Raw genomic sequence first — 24,322 nt, 5'->3', positions numbered from 1 at the left:
CGTGAATTTTACTTATCGAGACCTCTGTGGTGCTCCTATTGGTCATTGTCGACGACAGTATCGACTATCTCGAAAACCGAGGTTCCATGTAAAATAAATTACATGTTTTAGTATAGTTTTTCTTAGTTGATCATATGCTTACACAATTATCTTCTTCTTTTTATGTTTTATTTTGTTTGATTTTATTTATTTATTTATTTATTTTTTTAATTTCATTAATCGGCCTTTTCTTCCACGTCCAGTAAAACCCTAAACCCGACCAGAATGAACTGAACTGAAAATTCCTTCTCCATAGCTCAGCTTCTGATCGGAATCATTCGACGGTCTCCGAAAATGCGATCCCTGTCGATGAGATTCCCCTCCAGGTCCCTCCTCAAGCTGCTCGCCGCTTCGACGGAATCTCCGTTCTCCCGCCATCTCTGCTCGCAGTCCTTACAGTCCGAATCCCGGACTCAGAAGCTGGAGCGGATCGCGGACGAGCTCCTCTCCCTGACCAAACTCGAGCGGTACGACTACTCCATCCTCTTCCGCCTCAAGATGGGCCTCAACCAGTACGGACCCGCCGTATCCGGACTCGGCTCGCCCGGGGCGGCTGCAGCACAGGGAGCGGATGGGAAGCCAGCCGCGGCAGCAGCAGAAAAGACGGCGTTCGACATTAAGTTGGAGAAGTTCGATGCTGCGGCGAAGATCAAGGTGATCAAGGAAGTCAGGACCTTTACGGATTTGGGGCTGAAGGAGGCCAAGGAGTTGGTGGAGAAAGCGCCGGTGGTGTTGAAGAAAGGCGTCACTAAGGAGGAGGCCGCTCCGATCCTGGAGAAGCTCAAGGAGGTCGGTGCTACTGTTACTTTAGAATGAATGAATTTCATGTTTCTTTTGATCTTTTAAGCCTAATCTTGCAGTGTAGTATAATATTTGGAGAGTTGAGAAATTGAATGAAATTCGGGAATTCTTTCTATGGTCTCGCGAAAAATTCCTAGCCGGAAATGGAATTGAATTCAAGGGTGGCATTGTGCGTCCATGGAGTTGTGGTTGAATTATCAATTTATGTTTCCGTTTTAAATTCTTACTGGGAAATAATAGTAATTCTAGTGCTGTCCGGAATAGCGGATCAGGAAATGGGATGTGAATGAATGTATTGGCTCCATTTTTGTGTAGATTTTGCAACATCATAGTATGCGGGTTGAAAGTCTCTTCCATCGTTACTTATCTAATGGATAAGGACATGAACATGTCGATATTGGTAAGAACACCAGACGAGTTTTGATCATTTGTTGTAGTGAGACCGCAACGAAGGGAGAATGGAATAGATTTTTTCGGGTCACAGTGGTTTGTATTCTTCATTTGGAAATGACGAGTTGATTGAGATAGAAGAGCAGCAAATAGCAGCAATGGCAATGTGAAATTATGACTTCCATGTCTCTGTTTCGGCACATATTCAGCAATGGCATATAAAATCTTTGGTCATTTCTTAATGCGAGAATCGGGATTGAATAAAACACGTAGTTGTAATTCATTCTGTAGTTTTGTGAAATGCTAGTAGGGAAGTAAGTACTGGTAAAGGTTTATACTTTATGCCAGTCAATAACTGGACAGGACAATGCTTGGCATTTAAGTTCTGTTATCAAAGGTCCTAGTGGATCATTTACTAAAAAGTTTACCATGCAGTGATCAATGACCAATGATCGGGAATCGAATGAAGTAAGTACTGGTAAAGGTTTATACTTTATGCCAGTCAATAACTGGACAGGACAATGCTTGGCATTTAAGTTCTGTTATCAAAGGTCCTAGTGGATCATTTACTAAAAAGTTTACCATGCAGTGATCAATGACCAATGACCGGGAATCGAATGAAGTAAGTACTGGTAAAGGTTTATACTTTATGCCAGTCAATAACTGGACAGGACAATGCTTGGCATTTAAGTTCTGTTATCAAAGGTCCTAGTGGATCATTTACTAAAAAGTTTACCGTGCAGTGATCAATGACCGATGACCGGGAATCGAATGAAGTTAGAGTTCCACTTGTTTAGATTTTGCTTCTTTTGACATGGATTCTTACGTTTTGTTTCATGTCACATTTCTAAGCTGAAAAAGGTGGACAGGAAAGTTGATTATGGACCAAGAATAGATTATCTTTGAGCATGCTCCCTGAGCAGCTAGGAACCTGATTAGAATAGGAATAGTTAAAGAGTTCATCGTCCTCGGTTCATCAAGAATGATTTCTAATGGGAACACTTAGGTTTTATGGTTCCTTTACAGTTAATTTAACGAGTTTGTTCTCTTACCGGGTTGTATCTATCAGAAATGAGTTTATTCGTATAGGACGTTGCTGCCTATCAGAAATGTACTACAATATGGGCATGTAACTTCATGTGAAAATGTACTACGCTCGGCATGTATGGAGAATTCTCGTGCTATAATGCTCGTACTTGAACGAACTGAGCTTATTATATGAGCCCTTGCTCATGTTCATCAGCCCCGGCAAGAAGGGCTCACTGCTATGAAAGTTTCTTGAGCAATAAAGATGCCTCCAAGGACCTGTATTGCTCTGCTTCAAGACTCTCCCAAACTTGATCATTGTCTTTCGAGATGAGTGATATTCGGTTAACTTTTGAAGAAGATTGAGCTTCTTTTTCGAGCTTCTTCTAATATCTCATGGCTATAATGATGTATCGGTTCTGCTGGTGCAACCAGATGCCGTGGAATGGGATGAAGAGAACATCATAAGTCACGATGTCATCGCAAATGCTTTTAGGTGCATATCAACAGATATTTGGAAGTCTAATAAGCCCCTGAATTAGTTGGGGCATTCGGCTCTTCACTTTCATTCGTCATTGATAACAGATGCTAATATGGGGCCCATGAAAAGTTTTGAGCCTGGCTAAACTGTTGTGGGCCGGCTCTAACTTGATCCAAGGCACTGGTGAAAGAATTTGAGGGTGCATGTGGTTCGACGTAAAGTTGGATTTTACATGGAAAATCTCTAACTTTATATTGTATTTTAAAATGCTTGATTGGAAACTAACCATTATAATTACATTTTCGAGTTAAAACTTTACAATCATGGCCGATAAAAAGACTTTTACACATGAATCGCATGGAATTTTCGATTACGACTACATTACAATCCTGAAATTCACATCTTATATTTCTATTAAAATAAATTATATATCATCAGCATCATATTTCCAGTAATTTGATATATTAATCAAACAGAATAATGTTACATTTTAGTCTGCAATTTATAGAAAACTAGTCGACAAGCCCCCGCTATGCACATGCTAGTGTAGAAATTTGTCATTGTAAACAAAAAAAAAGATGATTGAATAATCTTTGATTTTCTTGATTTTTAACATCTTTGTTGATCAACTTTTGTTCATTGAGAGAGCAATACAGGAAGAAGAGTTTGAAGTGAAAGAAGATAATAGTCGGATACTTTTCACATACTGTTTTTTCAAATTTCCTTTAGAATTACTTATCAAAATTTTTTTTAATAATTTTGTATAATAATTTGGAAGATCATATCAAATATATCCCTTGGACCTTACGCCTTCTTTCATGACATAGATACTTTAATATATTATTTATTAATGAACTATGACATGTTATTACAATATTATGTCAAGTGTTCTTTGTCGATTGCTAAGCATATGAATAGTCAATGTAATGCTTCCTTCATCTTACGTGGTATGATTTGGTGTTTCACCTCAGCTTTTAATATTTATATAGATAATTTCATAGTAAAATTTTTCATGTAATCTTCATTTTCCATGTAATCTAATAATATGCGAACCAAAGCTTACTGACAAAAATGTGCAGGAAAAGATTACATCTTGATATCCACATTCCACACATATAAAACAAATTTGCCAATTCAGTTTCTATGTTTCCAAGGACACGAGGCCGATAAAACCCGAACTAGAATGTCTCTCACAGTTCGGCATCTCAATTTCACTATTCGCTACTGCTTTGTCGGTCTATTCTTTTCACATCAGATATCGTAGAAACTATAGACTGTTTCCCCATTGAGTGCAAAAATTGCATTGATCATCTCTCACTTCTTTTTTCCAGATTTACAAGTCCAAACATATTTACACTACAGCAGAGTCGCTGAAGAGCTTACTTTACTCTTGATTTCGAGTCTCGTCCATGATTTGATGACCGGTCATTCTGATGCCAGCGCTGTACAGGTGATTCTGCAAACGGGCATCAGTTTAACACGAATGTTTTACCATTTGGAAGAAACACAAAAGGTGGCAACATCCAATACAAGAAATGTAGAAGACAAACAATTTGATAAATCAGAAAATAAGAGACAGGCATAAGATAGATTTAGCAACAAACTTCTTATATAAAACCAGAATTGTCGATCACGTTCTTCATTAAGAGCAGACAATGAAAACAGGATCATGTGAGCGTTCCCATACAGAGGCAGAAATAAGAGACTGGCGCTTCAAGAAAGAAGATAACATGCAGGAAACATTTGCTTTGTACTTTCTCAGGTATAACAATCGGATTTAGGATCAGCATCCATGCATGCAGCTGCAATAAGGGATGAAATGGAGGAAAAGAGATCTTACCATTGATCAAGTGTTCTACATTTCAGCGCACTCATTGCTGCTTGGGCGAAAACTTGTGCTGCTTCTGCTTCGGCTTCTGCAGCCTCTGCCTCTCTGGCCGCTTCTTCAGCCTCTGCAATTGCAGCTTCTGCCTCAGCAACTGCTTTTGCAGCAGCTGCAGCTGCCTCTTGAGCTGTCATGGTCCTCATCCTTGATAGCTCTTCATCGATCTGTGATTTCGTAAAGATTTTGACCTCTCTCCTTTCTGCTCTTGGAGAAGACCTCTTGCTTCCTTCCAAGAGTGGCCTTGAAGCGCCTTTTCTTCCTTCTGAGTACTTTGAATTTGGTGGAATCCTGTATCGGTGCTTTACCTGTGAATAAAAAGATCAACTCCAATTATTGTTAGCATTTCATTTCAAATGAAAGTAATTGTGGATTAATTTCACTAGGGGAGTCACAAACTACAAAGGTAAATTTAGGTAAAACTATAAAAATGAATGAATAGATAAATAACGAAGTCCACAAACAAAGAACATATATATGTAGGAAGCATTTTCTTATGTTACTAGTGATTAGTCTTACATCCTCCTTTTTCATGCACCATAAAACACATTTTCTTAAGTTACTATTACTATTAAACAAAGAGCGTAACCTTGATCAGTTTTCCATTTGCTATCAGATGTTTCAGTTTTGCAGACAAGAGCTTTTTGAGGTTAGGTGGTGCCCAATACTGATCCTGCGAACAAAAGGAAGATTAAATATTATTTGATGCCAAAAGGTACATAAATGTAGGCAAAGGTGTAAGACTTTCCGCACATACTTCTCAATTCACAACATGTTGACCTTGCCAATTAGCCTATTATGTGGTTGCAGATTATGGTAAGGCCATTATAACACTGAATAAAATTTATAGAGGGCCTGAAAATGTGAAAGATTTGTTAAGTGGCAGCCTAAACTTACTATTATAAATTTTGGGAGGGCCAAGATCCAGATAATTTGAAGTTGGAATTGTTGGCGAAATAAAGGAATTCCTGACACAAAGTCAGCTGAGAGACGACAGAAAAAATAAGAGAAAGGAAGCAACAATTAAGTTGCAACTTCTCTCTCCCTGCCCACAACTCCATTCGCTTGTCTTTCACAAATTCGCCCACAAAGGAAGAAAATACTAGGAAAGAGAAAGATGTAGATAAGCTACCTTCCCAAAGTAGGTTGAAGATCATCCATACCTCTATGTATGCAGCAATTGCAGCACGGTCAGAACCAGCTGGCTCCTTCAAGTTGGAAATGGCCTCTAGAATAAGAATATCCAGCCTGCGTAAATGTAGAGGTTCAAAAGATACCACAAAAGTTTTATGAAGATAAGATGATTAAATGCAAGCTTTCCCAGGCTATCTTTTGAAAGAGGAGCCTGTCTGGCTTATTGAGGATTGCTATATTATCTATTGTGGAAACAAACAGTTCCATTCTACAAACTCCTAGAACTCATCTTCTCCAGTGGTGCTTCAAATCTAAGCATATTTTGAAAAAGAAAAATACCAAGCAACATTTTCCGCAAAGAACATCTTTTAAAATACTAATCCACCTTCTTGTCAAACAAAGTATATATTGAAATACTAACGCAGAGAAGGAATAATCTCTGAAGATACCAGCTGTTTAGTCTGTCAAAAGGGGTTCGCCTTTGATAAGTAAGAATTGCTAATCCTGAAATTTACGGTCACTCTTGACAACTTAAGAAATATAATATAACCGCATGCCAATTCATCTAGTTTCAAAATTTTTCTGCAATATCAAATCCTAATGTAGAGAAGGAGTAAAGTATATACTTTATTCTTGTCAAATAAAGTATATATTGAAATACTAACGTAGAGAAGGAATAATCTTTGAAGATACCAGCTGTTTAGCGTGTCAAAAGGGGTTCACCTTTTATAAGTAAGAATTGCTAATCCTGAAATTTACGGTCTTTCTTGACAACTTAAGAAATATAATATAACTGCATGCCAATTCATCCAGTTTCAAAATTTTTCTGCAATATCAAATCCTAACGTAGAGAAGGAGTAAAGTATATACTTTATTCTTCTCAAATAAAGTATATATTGAAATACTAACGTAGAGAAGGAATAATCTTTGAAGAACCAGCTGTTTAGCGTGTCAAAAGGGGTTCACCTTTTATAAGGAAGAATTGCTAATCCTGAAATTTACGGTCATTCTTGACAATTTAAGAAATATAACATAGCTGCATGCCAATTCATCCAGTTTCAAAATTTTTCTGCGATATCAAACGGTAAGGATAGACTTACCTTTTTACACGTTCTTTTGAGCCCACAGACTCCAACGCTCCACCAGATACTGCAAGAGGCTTAGCATCTACAATTTCTTCATCACTCTTAACCACTGTGCTGATAGCCAAAGGGTTTGCATCATGCTTAGGTGTCAGTTGATTCCTTTTTAGAGCAGCAAGTCTGGCCTTCTGCCTTGAACCCCAGATAGCAGTTACATTAATATTTCTCCATTTATCCTGTCCATTAGCCAGAATGCCCATTGTGAATAAAATGACACGTAATATTTTGCTACGGGGCTAGACTGGGAAAAATCCCTTCTTATTTTCTAACTCAAGCATTTGTAGAGTGAGTATGAAGAAGCTACAGTTTTAACCATAAACCTTGAGATCCACATTTGATCGCATGTGCAAGACATCACTAAACTCAGGGTCTGTAAGTATTGTCCGCCATTTGCCAGCTCCGTGTTTAAGAACCCCAGCTTTCAGAGCTGCCTCTTCTTCTGCTGTCCACTTCTGTTTAGGAGCACCCATTTATAGGCTTTTTGGAGCTGATCCAATAAAGCCTAACAAAAATTAGCTTACTTAACAGCACAGATCAGGTAGTCATTATGCAATGAACATACTGAAAGCATTATCCACATTAGGAAAATAATCAACTTATCTAAAGTTCAAGAAGTATTTTCTTCCAAAATCACATCGATTAAGCTATATTTGATATTTGGCAAAAAAGAGGGAAGAAAACAAGACATAATGCAACAACTTAGATAAACTCACATTGATCCTCTGAGAACTTATCATCCAATTCCAGAATTTGGACCTCAGGACCAATGTGTGTACCTCCCCATTAAAATTGTAAAACTCAAATTCTGCTATAACAAACCGATCTATTAAAACGTATAGAGAAAAACTGCTAAAATTCAAAATTTGGAAGATGAAAGGTCATTGCCACCTTATTGGGTTAATGGCAATCAGCCAAATTTTGATGGACATTAGTCTTCCCAGTCCACAATACTATTACACAATCACCAAACACATACATTCACGGCAGAACAACAAGAACCAGAGGATCAATGGTTCCCACAGAACATTTCATGTTTCTGAATATACTTCGCCTTAAATTCAAAGTTATCATACATGTCTGCCAGCACTGAACAAATCATATAAAGCAGAAAAAGAGTGTACGTCGGAGCTAACAATGATCTCCGATAATCCAACAGTACATCGTCCGATCTCCAGCTAAAGTGAGCTCGTAATCAAATTAACAGATTCACCGGGCGCAGTTATTTCAGGTAAAATCGGAAATGCTTCGCAATCACCATAACTAAGCATATGTAACGGAACTAAACCCTGATTCAGAGATGAAACATGGAAATTGAGCAATCAAAGCGACATGGTCCGATGTTGCCCGTGCGGCTACAACAGAATGCACTTTAATGCTTCGATTCCACTTCCATTGAAGACGAAAACGCCGATGCCGAGGAAGAAGGAGGAAGAAGCACAGACAGAGGAAGAGAGCAGAAGTACCTGATCAAAGAGCTTCGCTAGGAATGGCTCCGATGAATATTTACAGAGAAAATTCGAAATTAAAAATTAAAAAAAGAAAAGCGTTGCAAATTTATATGTTGGACAAATTTCTGGTGCGAAAATTAAAAAAAAGAAAAATAGAGTGAAGCAATAGCAAAGAGGGTGAGAGGAAAGCCCTGAAGTTCGTGAAATTGGAACAATGCCCCCTATAACTTATGAAATTACGATACGTTCTTATTTATTTGTTTCTAATGCTATTTCACCCTTATGTACGGTTTCGGATTTGATTTCAAGCATTCGGACTGATTATCTACATCTTGGTCATATTCTGCATTCTGTCAAACTTCCTAATTTTCTTTTGAGATAATTGATGATTTAATTATTATGATGTTATTTTTCACTTATATGTACAAAATAACTTACTAAATGATCCGTGATATAGCTGTAATCGTATATGTCAATCAAAGTTCCTTACGAATTGCAATGTGACATTTTAAAACGGGAAATGAGGCATGACTCTTTCTTTACTAATCGATTCGTCGATTCGTTTGGACAACAAAAGAGTATCATTTTGCCATTTCGGTAGCCTGTGGAGGAGCCAAAAGAGAAGGAGGGGGCAGATTTCTAACAGTCTGAAAGAACTGGGGGTGACATCATGAAATAGGAAAATCGAGACCTCAATAGCAAATTAGAGTTTTTCTTTTTTTTTTTTTTTATCTTCCCTTCTTCGTTTCCCTGCTTCTCCATTTCAGCTGAATCCTCTCTGGAAATCGTTGATAAGCCGAAGCTGCCGCGACTGCGAGAGATCGGAGATGGCGACAAGCCCAGTTCAGCGACTGTCGAGGGGCGCCTATGCGCTGCGCTCCGCCCTGTCGAGGCCTTTCTCCGCCGACGCGCTGGTGGAGATCAAGCCCGGTGAGATCGGCATGGTCTCCGGAATCCCCGACGAACATCTTAAAAGAAGGGTGCGAGCTTCCATTTCTTGGATAAAAATCGACCAACTAATATTGTATTTTTATATGCGCGATCAGCTCAATACTGCTTTGTCTCTGCTTGTCATTGGATTTTCTTTGCAGCTTAGCTTTCTTTCTATAATTTTTAGGTTTTCCATTATCATTGCTGGCCTGATTTTGATGGGACAGCCGAATGTTCTGAGAAATGCTGCTCTTTGGATTGAAAAAGAATTGGCATTTTTGGCTCATTATAGGATTAAGGATTCCCTTGTTGCAGATTAAGTCAATTAAACGGGGGTTGCGATTTGACGAATTGATAAATTTGTAACTATAGGACTATGGTCTGTTTTCCTGCGTTGAGGTTGTCGATTCTTACAGTTGCTTAACTGGGCAACATCCATTTTCCTTTCCATTTTCTCTCTGGTAAAGATAAAGACTGAGCAGCATTTACGGATAATGATTTTTTATTACTCAAATATATTAGCGAATGCTTAAAAATCTTCTATCTTTCTGATATCTTTCAATGTGTCTGGTTAAAAGAAGGAACTTTGGGGTGTTGTAATACCGTCTGCAACTTAGGAATGATGTGTATTTTTACGTTCTCTGTCAGTTAGCCTCTGGCCATTTACTCTGCTGTAAATAAGTAATGCAAGTAGCTCCTCCCTGCATGTGCCTGAGAATGACTTTACCAGCCATGAAGGAGTCTAGAAAAGATGAATGAAAATGGAGCAGCGTCCATATTATCAATGCCACATATTGTTACGCTATGGTTTTGTTGGATGATATATATCATTAGGGTGGTTTTTGAATGGTAATATGGATTTGGCAATCTGGGTACCCAATGTGGCCATGCTGGATTGGACACATTTATGGGAAGGAGTGGACATACTTCTGTATTGTTTTCTTGGTGCATTTTTGTGTTTGAAATGGTTTATTCTCAAATTATAAAGAAACTTATATGGGGCATGACAGGTTATGATATACTCACCTGCTAGAACTGCTTCCCAACAAGGATCTGGAAAAGTTGGAAAGTGGAAAATCAATTTCTTGTCGACACAGAAGTATGTTCTTTTCTATCTGTCATTATTCGTACTCTTTTAGGGATTTGTGATATTATTCAGGTTGTGGAATGGACTTGAAGATAACCTGTTCTTCCAGATTTGAGCTTTTAAATCACATAGACCTTTCCAACATTGCCACTGGTCAATATAATCCTCTGCACTAGCTGTTGTGGCAAGTCATTGTAAATCTGCTTGGTCTCTCCACAATCATTGACCTTTTTTAAAAAAATTTTTGTTTGGCTTCCAGATCCCTTATCAACAGCTCTTAACTTATATATATATATATAATGCCAAAAAATTGAAATTCATGTGAGTAATCCTTAGTTCAGGGATATTGAATGCCAGATAGGGCCTTTCTAGGTGCATGGTAGCATTTCTGAAGAACTTGTTTGTAGGTGGGAGAATCCTTTGATGGGTTGGACATCTACAGGAGATCCATATGCAAATGTTGGTGATGCTGCGCTTTGTTTTGATAGTGAAGCCGCTGCTAAAGATTTTGCTGAGAGACATGGTTGGGAATATGTGGTATGTGTACTAGTTCAATCTTCTAGAATCTCTCACATGCGTCATGCTCTGCAGTTGTTTATCATTTCTAGTTCTAAGTTGAATAATTTCCAGGTTTTTCCATTATAAATGTGCGTCTCTAGTGCCTAGGTTAAGCCTGTACGTTGGGGACATAATGAATAAATGTCATATGGCTGATAAGCTTAGTATTTTCTGAGGTTGGACTTGCTTTTGCCCATATTTCTGGTGCACAAAAAGCTAGAGAGGAGGTAAAAGAAGGGATTTCTTTGTTTTCTTCTGGCTTGCAGAGTCGTTATGAAGAGTAAGAGCCATGCTGTGGCTTGCAGGTATGGAAAGTTAGTGGTTGGGATGACGTACATTTTAGACTCTGTTAGGTATGGGATCTATGCTAAGAAATAGGTGACCTCATTACCAGAGAGTTGCTGATTTATTTTTTTGAGTTATTTTTCTTGTTGGAATCGGGATGCGCTTATTCAGAAAGTTTAGAGAGGTTGGTTTCTCAATGCATGACTATGATATCGTAATGGTTACATCACAGTTATCATGGTAGCAGGTAGATATGTAGTTGATGGGATACTGCTGCTGCTTCAAGTCCCATATTATGGAAGTGCCATAATGCTTAGAAGATCTTAGAGATTATAATGATTTTAGTTATTTCAATAAAAGTTTTGCACTTCATTGCCGATTACAATTATGTATTGTAGGCATCTTCCAGAAAATTGTATCATGTTCTCGTCTTACAATTTATATTTGTTTGTACAATAATACATATCACTGAGACCACTTTATTTTACCTAATCTGCAGGTTAAGAAACGGCACACGCCGCTCCTTAAGGTCTGAGGTTCTTCTTCATAATTTATCTTCCATACGTTGTATCTCGTTATGAATTTTTTTTTTTTGTTGGGCCATGCAAGCATGGCTTGCTCTTCGTACTACATTTTCTGCAGTTCCTATTAATCAGCCATCCATATCCTTACAAACGAATATACCAGATTGTAAATCATTGCCTTGACTAATTGCTATCCTCATGTTAACTTTCTGACTCATTTACATTTTATGGTTGTTACAGCCGAAGGCATATGCTGACAACTTCAAGTGGAAGGGCCCAGTGCAGTCTGGAAACTAAATATGTTCTTCACCATTGGGTTTTCCATCTTAAATGGAGATTTTCCGTGCCGAGTTGATGTTCTTTTTTGTTTGGAGATATCACTTGTCCTAGGAAACTCTTACGCTGACAATAAAAGGGAAGGATGTGTTAAATGTGTTTGGATCTAAAGCTTAGGACCAAAATTGTGGATCCAAGCGACTCTCACTATCTTCAACCTCGAATAGGATAATTTGCCCGATGTGCCATAAATTCCGATGAATAAACTCTGTGCATTTTCTTTGGATATGAAAATGTGGGTTGAGCTGAGCCCTGCGATGTGTATCTCTTCAATGAAGTGGAATTCTGTGAGTGCACACAGAACATCTCGTGACTTTCTATACGTCAGGTTCTGTCTAATTTAGGAAGTCATTGGAACAATCCCTTTTCAACACTGTTCGATGATTGATTATTGTCGCAGGAAGAGATTTACTGCCATAGCTGCAGAAAGAACAGCGATATGATTGTTCTTTGTTTTCAAGAACGCAATTTTCAGTTTTAATAATTTATGTACAGATCTATTTTATGGTGTTACAGTTCACTTGGAAGATCAAGGCAGAGTTGTAAAAACAACAAAAACTGGAATCAAATTATTCTCATATATTTCCATAGATGAACAGACATTACAGATGGTGACTGACAAATTGCATATGTTCCATGGATGAGTACACAGCTGATGAAAGTGATCGTGTCTCAGGACAATTCTGTTGATGCATGGATGTAAGAAGTGGCAACTAAGCCAAACTAGAAAACTCGAACTGCATTTTTTGTCTTTTGATCGAAGACGTACAGTTTCTATCCTATAAATATGAAGCATCTGGTAACCTGATCTACCCCATGATCAGGCCAAACATAGCCATCACATGTTACCCTTGCCATATATCCCATATAATAGTATTTGCCGAAATCAAGAAGTGGGATACGACCTAAAGCTGGGGGTACATAATGAATCTGAGTACTTAGCTTGAATGCTTTATCGCAATGTGGAAGAGGTGAAGACCCCGTAGAAGCAGCGTCTGAAGACCTTTGAGTCACCCGAGAGCCCTGTGGCCCCTATCAACAGTAAATCCACTCATATCAGGAGAAAGCAGCTTCATGAAGAACTTCGATCTGCGGGATAGGTTGATCTTTTTCCTTCTTTTCTCAGGTATCAAATCGATGGAACATTCTGAGAAACCTCGCCTAACAAACCTGTCAAATGCAAAGCACATCTCATTATGGGAATTTCTAGCTTGCTCCCATTACAGAACACAAAATATTGAAATCAAACCTGTAAAATATATATTTTTTTTTTGGAAAGAACTGCTTTTAAAGAAGATGCTTTCCTCAGGTGAAAAGGTCATAGATCAAAATTATGTCACTATATGGCTATTTTTCTTTGATATCCACATGATTTGCATGGAGAAAAGAAATCATCCTCATCCAAGGGAACATCTATCATTACCCAATAAAGCAACAAAGTTCTATAACCTGCTTTCTGATGGTAACCGCTATCTTACTGATCACCCACTGATTTATGCTAATTCTAGTAAAGAGTGACATGGACATAAGGACGAACCAATCAGCTGTACGCGTTGTGAGCAGGAAAAGCTTTTGCAGTCTAAGAGAGGAAGCTTTCTTCTCGATATAATCTGAAACAGAGATGCATTGATGCTTGAGCTACTTCAAGCTAAAAAGTGCCACAGCAATACGAAGTAGAACTGTCCACGACTATAACCAAGTAATAGAGACCATAGTTCAGTTTATCGATTGAGCTAAAGAGGGTTTCTCTTGCACAAGCATTCAGACAGATAAGAGCAATCGTATACCAAGTAGTTTGTCTCCCTGTCCTTGTCCACGACATTCAGGAGAAACCGCAATAGCAGCAACTTCTCCGCACTTTTCCTCAAAATATGGAAAAAGAGCGGCGCAAGCAATGATTTGACCTTCTCTCTCCACAACTACAAAGGAGTTCAATGCGTCCAGTAGCTGTATATAGGGACAAAAGGAAAAAAGAAATAATTAATGGATCCAGCTTAAAGACGATGGAGACTGCGATAAAACTCTGTAAAATTGAGAGTTCTCAACTTGTGAATGAAACAAAAAAGAGTAGAGGGGAACCTCCTCATCTGTCCTTCGGACCAAAGTGCCGGATTCTTCCAAGGGTTTTATTATTTGCCTTATTCCAGAAAGATCTGTAGCCGTGGCCACTCTGGTGCCTTCATACAGATCACTATGGAAAGGTAAAAACAGTAATTAGTTGATCACCGAGCATTGTCAAGTTTCTTATCCTTTGTACAGGGCTGAAAAGGATTCTGATGTGAATGTAAAAAAAGCATAGATTCAAATACATAACCACGTCCAAGAATATGTGCTATTTCACATAATAATGTGATGTCCTCCATTCAGTTTTTAACTCCATAAGTATGTTTATCCACCCTGTCTCACTAATTAAGGTTCCATGTACAAAAAAAAAAAAAATCTGTGGAGGACAACTTAGAACCATAAATGGTAGTTGTGGATAATCTTTTACATACCTAGCTACCATCGTCCCCATTCCATCTCTTTGAAACAACTCCAATAATAAGGCACCACCCGCTGTGCCATCCAGCAAGTGAACTCTTTGGACACCTCCCTAAAAGAGAACAGAGAATCCAATCAGCTGCCGGCTAAAAGGAGTTGTAGCTGGACATTGGTGTTTCCAATTTTAAGCCAATATGCAAAATTATACGTACCCGGCAAACAAAGGCTGCAGCAGCCAGTTCTGAAAGATAACCATTTATTCGCTGCTGACGTTCTATACCACCAATGGGAAAGCCTTGTTCACTGATCCAAAGTCCATTACCATTGGCAAAACCTATCCCGTTATGAAAGGTCGTGTTTCCCTTCCTCATAAGAGAGTTTCCATTGTGTGAAGAAGCCATTTTATCACTTGAATCGTCGAGTGAAAGGCCTGCGATGTCTTCTCTGCCTACTGCTTTCACATAGTTAGCAGCTGTCTCACTTTCCTTAGCTCGCTCCCTAATCAGCATATCTGCTTCTTGAAGAGTCATAAACTGAATGAGGCGTCCATTTTTATCCAGGATTGGGCCATCTATGATGCAAATAAGTTTCTCTGCTCCAATTGCTAATGCACAAGCTGTAGCTACTTCGTATGTGCTGCAATATATAAGAACAAAGTTCCATCAGTTCACTGTATTTGCTGATCTAGAATAAGATTCAACTATTACATCCGGGGCTCCACAGGAGTGAAATTTATGACACCGTCTTTTTTATCATAATCACTGACTAGTTAAAAAAAAAGCATTTTGTTAACTGTGAGAGATCAACCAGTTATCAGAATGTATTGACATTACTTGCAATTTAAAACTTCTCCAGAGCTGGAATAGCCGATGTTACTTAATAGTACTATACATCCTCCATCAAGCCTCTCACATATGCGAGAAACATCAACTCTCTTGACTTCACCTGTTGCTCCGAAATCAACCCCTTCAACAACCCCTCTTCTCTGTCAAATAAAGTTAGAATAAACTGAGTTTCCATAGCTGCATTTGCAGAAAGACAAAAGCCTGTGAAATGTGTTTCAAGTTGGCATAATTGGCTACAAAAGCTAAGCAGCATCTTTGAGGATGTCCTTACCTTGGCTGCAAGGAAGTTTCCGCTTGCAACACTAACACCTACTTCATGCCAACGGCTACTATCTCCATGCCGTCGGATATTGCAAATAGGGGGTCCTGGTGAGAGTTTAGCTTCTATCATCAGTCTAGTTCCTCCAGCCGCTTCCATTGCTGCTGCAAGTGAGTTCGAGTCGGTTATCCTGTATTGACCAACATACTTCGGATTGGACCCTGTCAAGAAACAGTTTTGCATTTCAATTCACAATATTCAGGACATAGAAAATGCAAAATACCATCGGCACAAAGATTGTCATCACAAAAGAGCTCGTGCATGCAAAGAAGCAATATTGAAGAGACATAACATGGAAACAGCAGCTCTTGAACAATTGCATTTCCGCAAGCACCAGAAACTGACTACACTCAGCACAAAGCTAACGAACTTCACTGACCTTTCTCAGCCAAAAGCTTATCAATCAGCACATGGGTCCCCGGAACCAGAACGAACCTGATTCCCAGACCATGAAGAAGTGCAATATCCTGTACACACGAAATAACCCCGGATTGAAAATCCAAACCCACAGGACAAGAGAGCCAGCAGACCAACATAAACGTACAGCAAATCATAAGACCTCAACAGCACGCATCTCCTCAGCAGCAAATTTGCTACAATTATTTAAGGAAGTACACGACAAGAAAGTTGGATCAATCGCTAAATACTAAAGCATGTTCCAACAATAGAAGTTTCACAATTGAGACACTATATTATATTAGGAAGTAAATCAATTACAGCTAAATTGATATACTTTTTAATAAAAGTAATAATAATTCGTATTCCTAGTATCTGTCACATGCAACAGCGTGATGTTGTAAGTAAACAAGCTAAGGAACAACAGAGGAAGTTGTCAAATGCGTGCCTTGAGTATAGGATCCAAGTGAGGACTGGCGACGATTTCACCCGAGACGACCACCACGAAGGTGCCGCCCCTGTGAGCCCGGAAGTATGGCCACGCCTCCCGGAACCACCGCACGAACTGCTCGTCCTTCACACTGCCGTCGCCCTCCTCTGCTCCGACGATCTCTTCCGGTCCCGCGAACGCCCGCCGCTTCACTTCGGTCCTCTCATTTCTGCCCGCCACCAGAGCCGAGGGCCTCGGGCGGGGTCCAGGGCAGAGTGTTGGTGTCCGGAAATGGCGGAGGCGGGATGGGAGAACACTGCGGATGCGGTGGTGATGGCGGCTCGGGGAGGACGAGTAGCGGCAGCCGCTCGGAGCCGCCGCGGCCATAGGCGGTCTGGTGAGCGTCTGAATAGAGGTTGAATTGCAGTTATATTAGGAAGAGAGAGGTGAGACGAGCCGCCACCTCTCCTCTCTCTCAAAGCTGCGCCCAAAGAGGGAGGAGGCGGAGTTGGTCGGCCCCGCCGATTTTCTTTTCCCGACCATTGCATGGAGCCGAGATTCTTTCCGACGGTGGGTCCCACATGTGGGCCATTGTATGTCTTGTCAGGTCTTTTCCTTCTTTTTTTTTTTTTTTAATTCAATCACCTCCTCATTTTCAATCATCCCATTTCATAGGTGACGAAAGAAAATTCAATTAAATTACATCAAACATAAATGCTAATCATTAGAATAATTATCATATTTTTCTTAATAATTTTATTGATTTTTTTTCACGGTATTAAATATCCATTTAAGATTTTCTAATCGATCGTAGGTAGGTAGCTCGATAGATATTATAACTTTAGGATAAGTCGAACCAGGTACTTAACAAAAAACTATCCGGGCAATGGGGCTTCTTGCATGCAATTTCCCACTTCTGTTCAGACTATTCTTTTAGCAAAAAGATATTTGGTAATGTTGCAGTTTTCTCTCGATTGTTTGTTTAGTTAATGGTTCACTAATTTTGTCATTATATGGGAAGTCGAAATACTATTGGGAATACAGAGCAGAACTTCAATTTATGAAGTTGCCAATAGCTAATTCTTTTTTTGGATTTAAAATTTTTTTTAACTTTATTTTATTTATTTTTAATTTAACAATACAATTATTATTTTTTTTAAAAAAAATTTAACCATTCAATTCAATATTTAATATTAAATTCCTCTAACTACCCATTACTTTTTTTTTATAATTCAATAACACAATCATTATTTTTCCTCAACTATTCATTACTTTTTCACACTTTTTTTTCATAATTCAATAACACAATTATTATAAATCAATTAAAATCAAAACTCAACTATATTCAATTCTAAAATCAAACACAACGTAACAATTCATGGCAGTGTAGAAATCTATCAGTCTCTTTCTGACCTTTGGACCTCTCAATGGTCAATACTGTCATATATGAAAAGAAAAAATCTGGACAAAGATTTTCCTGCTCATTAGTCCGTACAACATAAAGAACAAAACCCCCAACCCCCAAAAAAACCCAAAATTAAAATAAAGTACAACATGAGACACCTGGGTCAAGAACTAACACTAAATTGAGCATTGTCCTGCACAGAAAATGAAGACACGGGAGCTATAAACATCGATCCCGCAGAACAACAGCTCGAGATATTTTCCTACAACATGTATTCTCGAAACCTGCTTTGGAGATCTGGCACTTGAAATCTCGCCCGTGTTCAGGAATCTTACATGCCTTACGAAGAGCGAATGTCAAGATGTTAGTCAGTGCCATGGCAGCCATTTGCGGAGTCTGTCATAGAAGCTGGTTCTTGTGTTATCATTTCTTGGAGCTAAAGTGATTCTTTCCGCATTAGCGACCGCCCACTTGCTGAACTCGGGAGAAGACACGAGCTCTTCCAGGGATTTCTTGGTGCAGTCTCGGGTGATCATTTTCCACTCGTCTTCTGAATAGTGTCTCCTTTCAGGTGTGGTGTGGAAAGTCGAGTAGAAGGTCTCAGGAGTTGAGGGCTGTTGAGAAGGAGATTGCCCGAGGCCTGGAAAAACAAACGTCGTCATAGATGAACCAACTGGCTTCTAATATCTAAAAAGTTCACAGAGATCAAACAGACCTTGTCTTCTGAATAGTGGCTCAGGAGTTGAGGGCCGTTGAGAAGGAGATTGCTCATACCCTGAGAATAGGAACAGCATTATAGATGAACCAATTGACTTCTACTATAAGGAAAATTCATGAAGATCAAACAAACCTCGGTATAAGGAATTGCTCGAGATAGGAGAGAACTTTATGGATGGGGCACTCTCTTCATAAGGATCTTGGAAGCTAGGAGATTCCTTCTTAGATCTTTTGTCGCCACCTTTCGGGGAAGATAACAACTTCCTGCAAGAAAAAGCACATCAAACAGAATCATAGAATTCAACCTTCAATCAAAAGGTCAACACCTAACAGCTGGGAGCCTGGAAATGCCTTACAATCAAGAACAACACCTCTAAATTCCTACTTCAATGGGCTAAAAAGGAAAAAAAAAAATCCTTCTTCAAATTCTTTTCCGCAAAACAAAGACAACTTTCCATGCTTCGACAGACAATCATCTTCGATTAAGTTGCGATATTCCCAGAAACAGAAAGCTGGGACAGTTTTACATTACTAAATATACTATGATTTTCATGCTATGAAAACAGAAAAAGAACAGAAACATATAATACTAAGAACATTCTGAGTACTATATTCTGCTCATCAATGAGAGGAAGACCTGTATAGACGACGTAAGAATCTCAATCGAGCAACTCTTCCCAGAAGTGATGAGATAGTGATTCCCAATATTAGCGCTTCTGCAGCGAGTATGGGGTCAAGAGAACACTGAAAATTATACTCTCATCAGATACATCAAAGATAAGGCTAAATAATATTTTGTACGGATCATCTAGTCAAGAATTTGATGCTTTAATGGACGATATGATTCTTGGGGTAGAGGAGATGAACCTGAAGAATCATGAGAGAAGAGATAATTCGTATGGACCACGCAACAAAATTAGATGTGCCGATGTCAATAGAGCCATCTTCTGTAAGAATGAGTTTGCGGACAACCCAGAAGCCCAGCCAAGCTCCAGTAAGAACGAGAAAAGCCAGCAAGAACATAGCCAACTGCCCATAAATGAAATGATGAGCATGTGAATATATGAAGGGGGTAAAAACATCACATCTCATGCAATCAAGCAATGATATGAGGGAGCGAGTCTGTCGGATCTTGAAAAACTGCTCCTGGTTTTTCTTTTTGTTTCCCTCGTCAAGTTAATGAGAAGAATAAAGAAAAGATGTGCTACGTTGTCCTTAACAGGTTTCTCTGTAATCCTAAACATCATAAGAAGTGCCATGAGATGTTTTCTCTGTATTATCTTCACCAAGGAACAGCAAGAGAAGAAAGAAAACCAGGGAAATTTAAAAGAGTTTACCATAACAAAAAAAAGTCAAAAAGTACACTTCATGGCGAAATCATATGAGTTTTCAACTTTGATACATATAAATGACGACTGAATGGCAAGAGTAACTCCACAAAAATTGTTTACATACTTTCCCACTGGAAATCAACAGAGTGAAAAATGATACACCTCAGAGATCCAACCATATGTCAGAGAAGAAACATATCTATATTCCAATGAATAACTTACATACAGGATTGTACATGTCTTCACTGATTCCCATCTCCACGAGGATCGTACGAAGAAGTCCAGGTAAGTAGTGGAGAAGGAAAGACCCCAAGCCAATCTGAAGAAAGTGATGCCACCCTTTATTAAGTTTTCCTCCTAATGAAAGGCTAAAATGTTACAAATTCTTTCACCAACTTGATACTCACCAGAGATGAGTATATAAATATAGCTAGGGAATTCTTTCGGCCAGTCGGTAGAAGTCTCATTCCCTGGAAAAACAACCAAAATCAATAAACAGCAGACCTGGAGAAAAAGAAAAGAAACAAAGAAGACCTTTTTGCTGCTTCATATATTACTAGATAATCAAATAATGATAATAATAATAATAAATCTTCGAGCCTAAAAGTATCATAACCCAATTTCACTTGCCAGGTAAGGGATCTAGCTTGAACTGAAATCAAACAGCAATGAAGCTAAATAAGAATTCAAGGATAAGACTTGTTCAGGCTGAGCAAGTCAATATAGCGGGCCATCATAGTTTGGGTCCTTGAAAAAATACTAGTACTTTCTTGCATACTTTCAAACAATACCTGTAGAAGACATGAAAAATATAGGAAGAACAAAGAGTGCAAGTGTGGAAAACCTGAAATAGAACCACTAATATTACGAGGATGATGCCAACTGCCATTGCACTACTGTAGAAGAAGATCAATGACTGGCTCAACGATGATGCCGATGTCATTAGAACCAAGCCCAGTAACAGCAGTACCACCCGGTATAAGAAAAATTCTGTGCAAGAATCAAATTAAAAATTTCAGTCTGCAAGCTCTAAACTGGAAAATAAGTAGGATAGCAAATCCAAAATTGCAACACTTGGAGAGTTGATATAAGAAAGGTGACCTTCTTCAACTGACACCTCAAATGTGTTGAGAACATCTGAAGATAAGCGTCCCACTCGTATATCTAAAATTTTTCCGTCAAAGGGTGACATGGGCCGAGACCAGGAACCCTTTCCAACTTTCTCCCATTGGCTTTGAGGACACTTGCAAACACCTAAAGATGAATTCCTGTAAAACAAACCTCCATTTGCATAATTCAAGGAGTCTCAGAAAACACTCTTCTAAAACTACACAAAAATTTTGCCTCTCCAACTTAAAGTTGGGATAAATGACACAGTCCACAACCAGAAAAAGTTGTTCTAGACATGCCTTAGGAGATATGCATTTGACTAATCAACTATTACTCATTGCATCAATATGCAATGGGTTGCTCTCCATACTGTGAATGTATAGTAAAACTACCTGCCTAAAACACTATAATACATATCCGAGATCGTCAGAGTGAAACATTCCAAGAGACGCAATCCCTCACCTGTGGAAGCAAACCTCAAATTTGGTGGGCTGATGACTGCCACTTTGAGAAAAAACTTTAACTTTTACAGAATAAGCCATTTTGCGCAGATGTTTGATCCTTGACAAACCATGAATATGAACTCTCTCACAAAGCACGGAAACACCAGGCCTTGACCCAGGTGACTTATCCACCAGTATGCTAGGGGACAGCTGCAATGAAGTAGGCTTTGCAATCTCTGCACGTTCAATTCTACAGCTGATCACAAATTTGATCCTCACATGAACATGATTATACAAACATTTCCCACAAGCTGAATCTACCTAAAAATTTATTTTTTTATGTCCTCATGTACAATATAATAGAAAAAGATCAACATTGATCATGCATGGACAAAACAAGGGGAATTAGCAATTCTCTTGCTTTTAATGTTACAAACAACTGCCACAACAAAATTCAAAAAAAAAAAAAAAGCGTTTCCTTCACCAACTACTTTACAAAAACATTGGTACTTCTTATGGGATTGACAAACATATAAGCAAAACAAGCCGGAGCCCGACCAGTGACCAAATGAGTGGATGAAATCCCTAACTGGGCACCTTAGTTTTGGTCCAATGGTTCATTAACTGTTCGCTTAGCTTCTCTTCTTTTGCATAAATGTGCCAAAGATGTAAACTCGAACTGAAACGGTGGAACCTAAAAATGAAACCTTTGATTGCCGCGACAAAGAGAGTGTCGAAGAAAATGAGGTCTTACCAAGAGTGCTCCCAGCAGCAGAGTAGACCGCGAAGAAGAGAACCGAGGATGAAAGGAGGAGAACGACCCGGAGGGAGCCGGTGAAGATCCGAACCCGTTTCCCAGTCCCCATACTCTCAGTTCAGGCCCCAGGGGGTTACGAGAGCCGGTGCAGTGCAGAAGGGCTCGATTCGGAAATTGAGGTGCCCGCTGAGGGCAATATCGCTATTTCACCAAAAACCGAAGGGAGTCGAGCTTGGGCCCTAGCGAGGGAGAGAACCATTTGGACTGAATTACTATGAGTGCGAATCTTTTGGGCTTAAATTGAAAAGATTGGAAGTTTAGGCACCTCTGACATTAATACCAAAAACTTTGTGTAGAAGCAATTGCCGTGTCAAATTACCGGTTTAGTCCGTTTTGTGCTCCTGAAGTTTTAGTAGACATGATTAGAGAATGAGATGATGTTCGTACAGGTAGGTTGCGACTGGCGTGAGAATGGGAACGGATTAGATTCAGACATGCTCCACGGTCGGGATTGAGCCAACATGTCCATTCATAGGCGAAATCTAGATACAATAAGGAAACTGCAGATGCATCGACAAGGTCATATGATGTATTAGAACAGCTTGCTATGGTCTGGTCACTTGTCAGGGAGGACCTATGTAGTAGAGGATAGGGGATGTGGGAGTGATCGGTCGCCTTGCTCTGATATTTGAATTTCTAAAGAGATTTTCACGTACGCTCTTCGTTTCGATAAATCTCACACATTGTCACCCTAATTCATCCTCCGGGGATGGCTCATGCAACCACAATCATCATACCTGAGCAACTCAAATCAAGATAGTGTTATTAAAAATCGAGATATCTACTAAAGGTAGATTTCGACCTAGACAAGAGTTTCTTCTTGTACAATCAATTGATCACACCAGTTGCTTGGTCGTCGCGACATTATGCCGCTGCGATCGACTGCAGATCTTCTAACATTTAATATGGCGTTAAGCAAGGAAGAGGCAGCAGAATTCAAGTCCCAATCTCCGAAATGCTCTGCAAGACTGGCCTCCACTGACTTACGCCCAATGTCCCTCCGTACTGCCTCCATTCGCTACGGAGGCTGCCGCCACGTCCTCTCATGCTGGTTCTGCTGCTGCTATCTCCTGCTCGCACCACAGCCGGTTCCGCCAGCTTTACGAAAGGAAGAATCAGTCCTCACAAACTCATGGAATGATCCATTAACAAACAAATTAATTTGATTACCTGAACGGGGCTGAAGTTAAGAGCTTTCGCATTTGGAGAGTTGGGGTCTGAACAACCTGAGTCTTTGTTCTTCTTGTTCTTCTTCGTGTGATCATATCCCCCTCCAAGACCTCCACTCTGCTTCACCATTTTCCCCAGCTTTGCACGATTCTTTGCCACAAACTCCTTCAGAACATCTGCCATCTAGGAGCATCACATCACTTTCGTGGCCTAACAACACGATCCAAACGCAAGCCCGAACATTCACTCGCGATAACTCGATTAGCAACATCACGTACCTTCGAAGCTGATGAGGCAGTAGACGTGCCCGAGTACCAGAGAGTCATCGGGGCGTAGGAGCTTGAGCTGCTGCCTCACTGCCACCGTCCCCCCACTGTCACTGCCCGGAGAGGGTGACGCCACCGCGACAAGGGCCACATAGTGGCCGGGATTCGAGGTCATGACCTCATGAGCACTGACGGGAGAGTAGAATCTCTCTACCTTGCCCCCGCCCGGGTGCTCAACCAATGCTGCCGCTACTTCCACCGCCTGACAGTTCCCCATTAGCACCAACCTGCGGAGAAGAAGGAGAAGGGTTATGGTACGAAGTGGTGATCTATGAGAGGAGAGGGAGGGAGAGGTGGTTAAAGTTGGCCTCGCAGAGCAGAGGAAGCGTAAAACAGAGTACTCTGTTGCTGTCTCTCGACCTGTTTACTCGTATCTTTGTTGGGAAGGGGGAAGACTTGCTGGATCTGCAAAACGAAATGGTACCCTTTTTTCTTTTTTCGGTAGAGAGATGCAAAATGGTACCTTTTA

At 39.7% G+C, this 24,322-nt stretch overlaps 6 protein-coding genes across 20 annotated transcripts; 2 read left to right on the top strand and 4 right to left on the bottom strand.

The window, feature by feature from the left end:
- Positions 1-63: 63 nt before the first annotated feature.
- LOC116199379 (50S ribosomal protein L7/L12) lies at positions 64-1,062 on the top strand. Its single transcript, XM_031529708.1, has 2 exons — positions 64-81; positions 243-1,062. Exon 2 carries the CDS (start codon positions 334-336, stop codon positions 853-855), a length of 522 nt encoding a protein of 173 aa, XP_031385568.1. The 5' UTR covers positions 64-81; positions 243-333; the 3' UTR covers positions 856-1,062.
- Positions 1,063-3,781: 2,719 nt separating this feature from the next.
- Positions 3,782-8,496, bottom strand: LOC116201496 (telomere repeat-binding factor 1). Of its 8 annotated transcripts, none has more exons than XM_031532755.1 (8): positions 8,359-8,471; positions 7,609-7,700; positions 7,216-7,397; positions 6,854-7,071; positions 5,783-5,867; positions 5,209-5,292; positions 4,578-4,927; positions 3,782-4,193 (listed from the first exon to the last, which is right to left on the bottom strand). In XM_031532755.1, coding segments are annotated over exons 3-8 (888 nt in total). In that variant the 5' UTR covers positions 7,366-7,397; positions 7,609-7,700; positions 8,359-8,471; the 3' UTR covers positions 3,782-4,192. The 8 variants fall into 8 exon arrangements, with proteins under 8 accessions (XP_031388615.1, XP_031388611.1, XP_031388613.1 ...); XM_031532751.1 differs by having other exon boundaries at positions 7,216-7,382; positions 8,359-8,470; XM_031532753.1 differs by lacking the exon at positions 8,359-8,471 and adding an exon at positions 7,784-8,345.
- Positions 8,497-9,093: 597 nt separating this feature from the next.
- Positions 9,094-12,359, top strand: LOC116199609 (NADH dehydrogenase [ubiquinone] iron-sulfur protein 4, mitochondrial). The gene is made up of 5 exons (XM_031530040.1): positions 9,094-9,323; positions 10,284-10,372; positions 10,768-10,897; positions 11,703-11,732; positions 11,968-12,359. The coding sequence occupies exons 1-5, from the start codon at positions 9,171-9,173 to the stop codon at positions 12,022-12,024; spliced, it is 459 nt and encodes a 152-aa protein (XP_031385900.1). The 5' UTR covers positions 9,094-9,170; the 3' UTR covers positions 12,025-12,359.
- A 247-nt stretch (positions 12,360-12,606) lies between these two features.
- LOC116199608 (probable amino-acid acetyltransferase NAGS2, chloroplastic) lies at positions 12,607-17,072 on the bottom strand. 5 transcript variants are annotated; one of them, XM_031530034.1, is made up of 10 exons: positions 16,553-17,071; positions 16,088-16,175; positions 15,661-15,869; positions 15,378-15,529; positions 14,757-15,180; positions 14,559-14,656; positions 14,110-14,254; positions 13,851-14,010; positions 13,601-13,673; positions 12,623-13,233 (listed from the first exon to the last, which is right to left on the bottom strand). In XM_031530034.1, the coding sequence occupies exons 1-10, from the start codon at positions 16,919-16,921 to the stop codon at positions 13,074-13,076; spliced, it is 1,878 nt and encodes a 625-aa protein (XP_031385894.1). In that variant the 5' UTR covers positions 16,922-17,071; the 3' UTR covers positions 12,623-13,073. The 5 variants fall into 5 exon arrangements, with proteins under 5 accessions (XP_031385896.1, XP_031385894.1, XP_031385895.1 ...); XM_031530035.1 differs by having other exon boundaries at positions 14,143-14,254; positions 16,553-17,070; XM_031530036.1 differs by lacking the exon at positions 13,601-13,673 and having other exon boundaries at positions 12,607-13,233; positions 16,553-17,072.
- Positions 17,073-17,915: 843 nt separating this feature from the next.
- Positions 17,916-22,532, bottom strand: LOC116201252. 2 transcript variants are annotated; one of them, XM_031532405.1, is made up of 11 exons: positions 22,295-22,532; positions 21,560-21,776; positions 21,089-21,255; positions 20,832-20,977; positions 20,395-20,457; positions 20,214-20,306; positions 19,524-19,685; positions 19,294-19,400; positions 18,790-18,920; positions 18,655-18,714; positions 17,916-18,579 (listed from the first exon to the last, which is right to left on the bottom strand). In XM_031532405.1, exons 1-11 carry the CDS (start codon positions 22,404-22,406, stop codon positions 18,308-18,310), a joined length of 1,530 nt encoding a protein of 509 aa, XP_031388265.1. In that variant the 5' UTR covers positions 22,407-22,532; the 3' UTR covers positions 17,916-18,307. The 2 variants fall into 2 exon arrangements, with proteins under 2 accessions (XP_031388265.1, XP_031388266.1); XM_031532406.1 differs by having other exon boundaries at positions 21,560-21,796; positions 22,295-22,434.
- A 423-nt stretch (positions 22,533-22,955) lies between these two features.
- LOC116201254 lies at positions 22,956-24,322 on the bottom strand. 3 transcript variants are annotated; one of them, XM_031532407.1, is made up of 4 exons: positions 24,214-24,322; positions 23,806-24,080; positions 23,528-23,703; positions 22,956-23,455 (listed from the first exon to the last, which is right to left on the bottom strand). In XM_031532407.1, the coding sequence occupies exons 2-4, from the start codon at positions 24,068-24,070 to the stop codon at positions 23,294-23,296; spliced, it is 603 nt and encodes a 200-aa protein (XP_031388267.1). In that variant the 5' UTR covers positions 24,071-24,080; positions 24,214-24,322; the 3' UTR covers positions 22,956-23,293. The 3 variants fall into 3 exon arrangements, with proteins under 3 accessions (XP_031388267.1, XP_031388268.1, XP_031388269.1); XM_031532408.1 differs by having other exon boundaries at positions 24,195-24,307; XM_031532409.1 differs by lacking the exon at positions 24,214-24,322 and having other exon boundaries at positions 22,956-23,427; positions 23,806-24,195.

This window comes from Punica granatum, chromosome 3 (assembly GCF_007655135.1).
Source record: "Punica granatum isolate Tunisia-2019 chromosome 3, ASM765513v2, whole genome shotgun sequence".
NCBI classification, from domain to species: domain Eukaryota; kingdom Viridiplantae; phylum Streptophyta; class Magnoliopsida; order Myrtales; family Lythraceae; genus Punica; species Punica granatum.
This window is presented reverse-complemented; position numbering and strand designations above follow the sequence as displayed.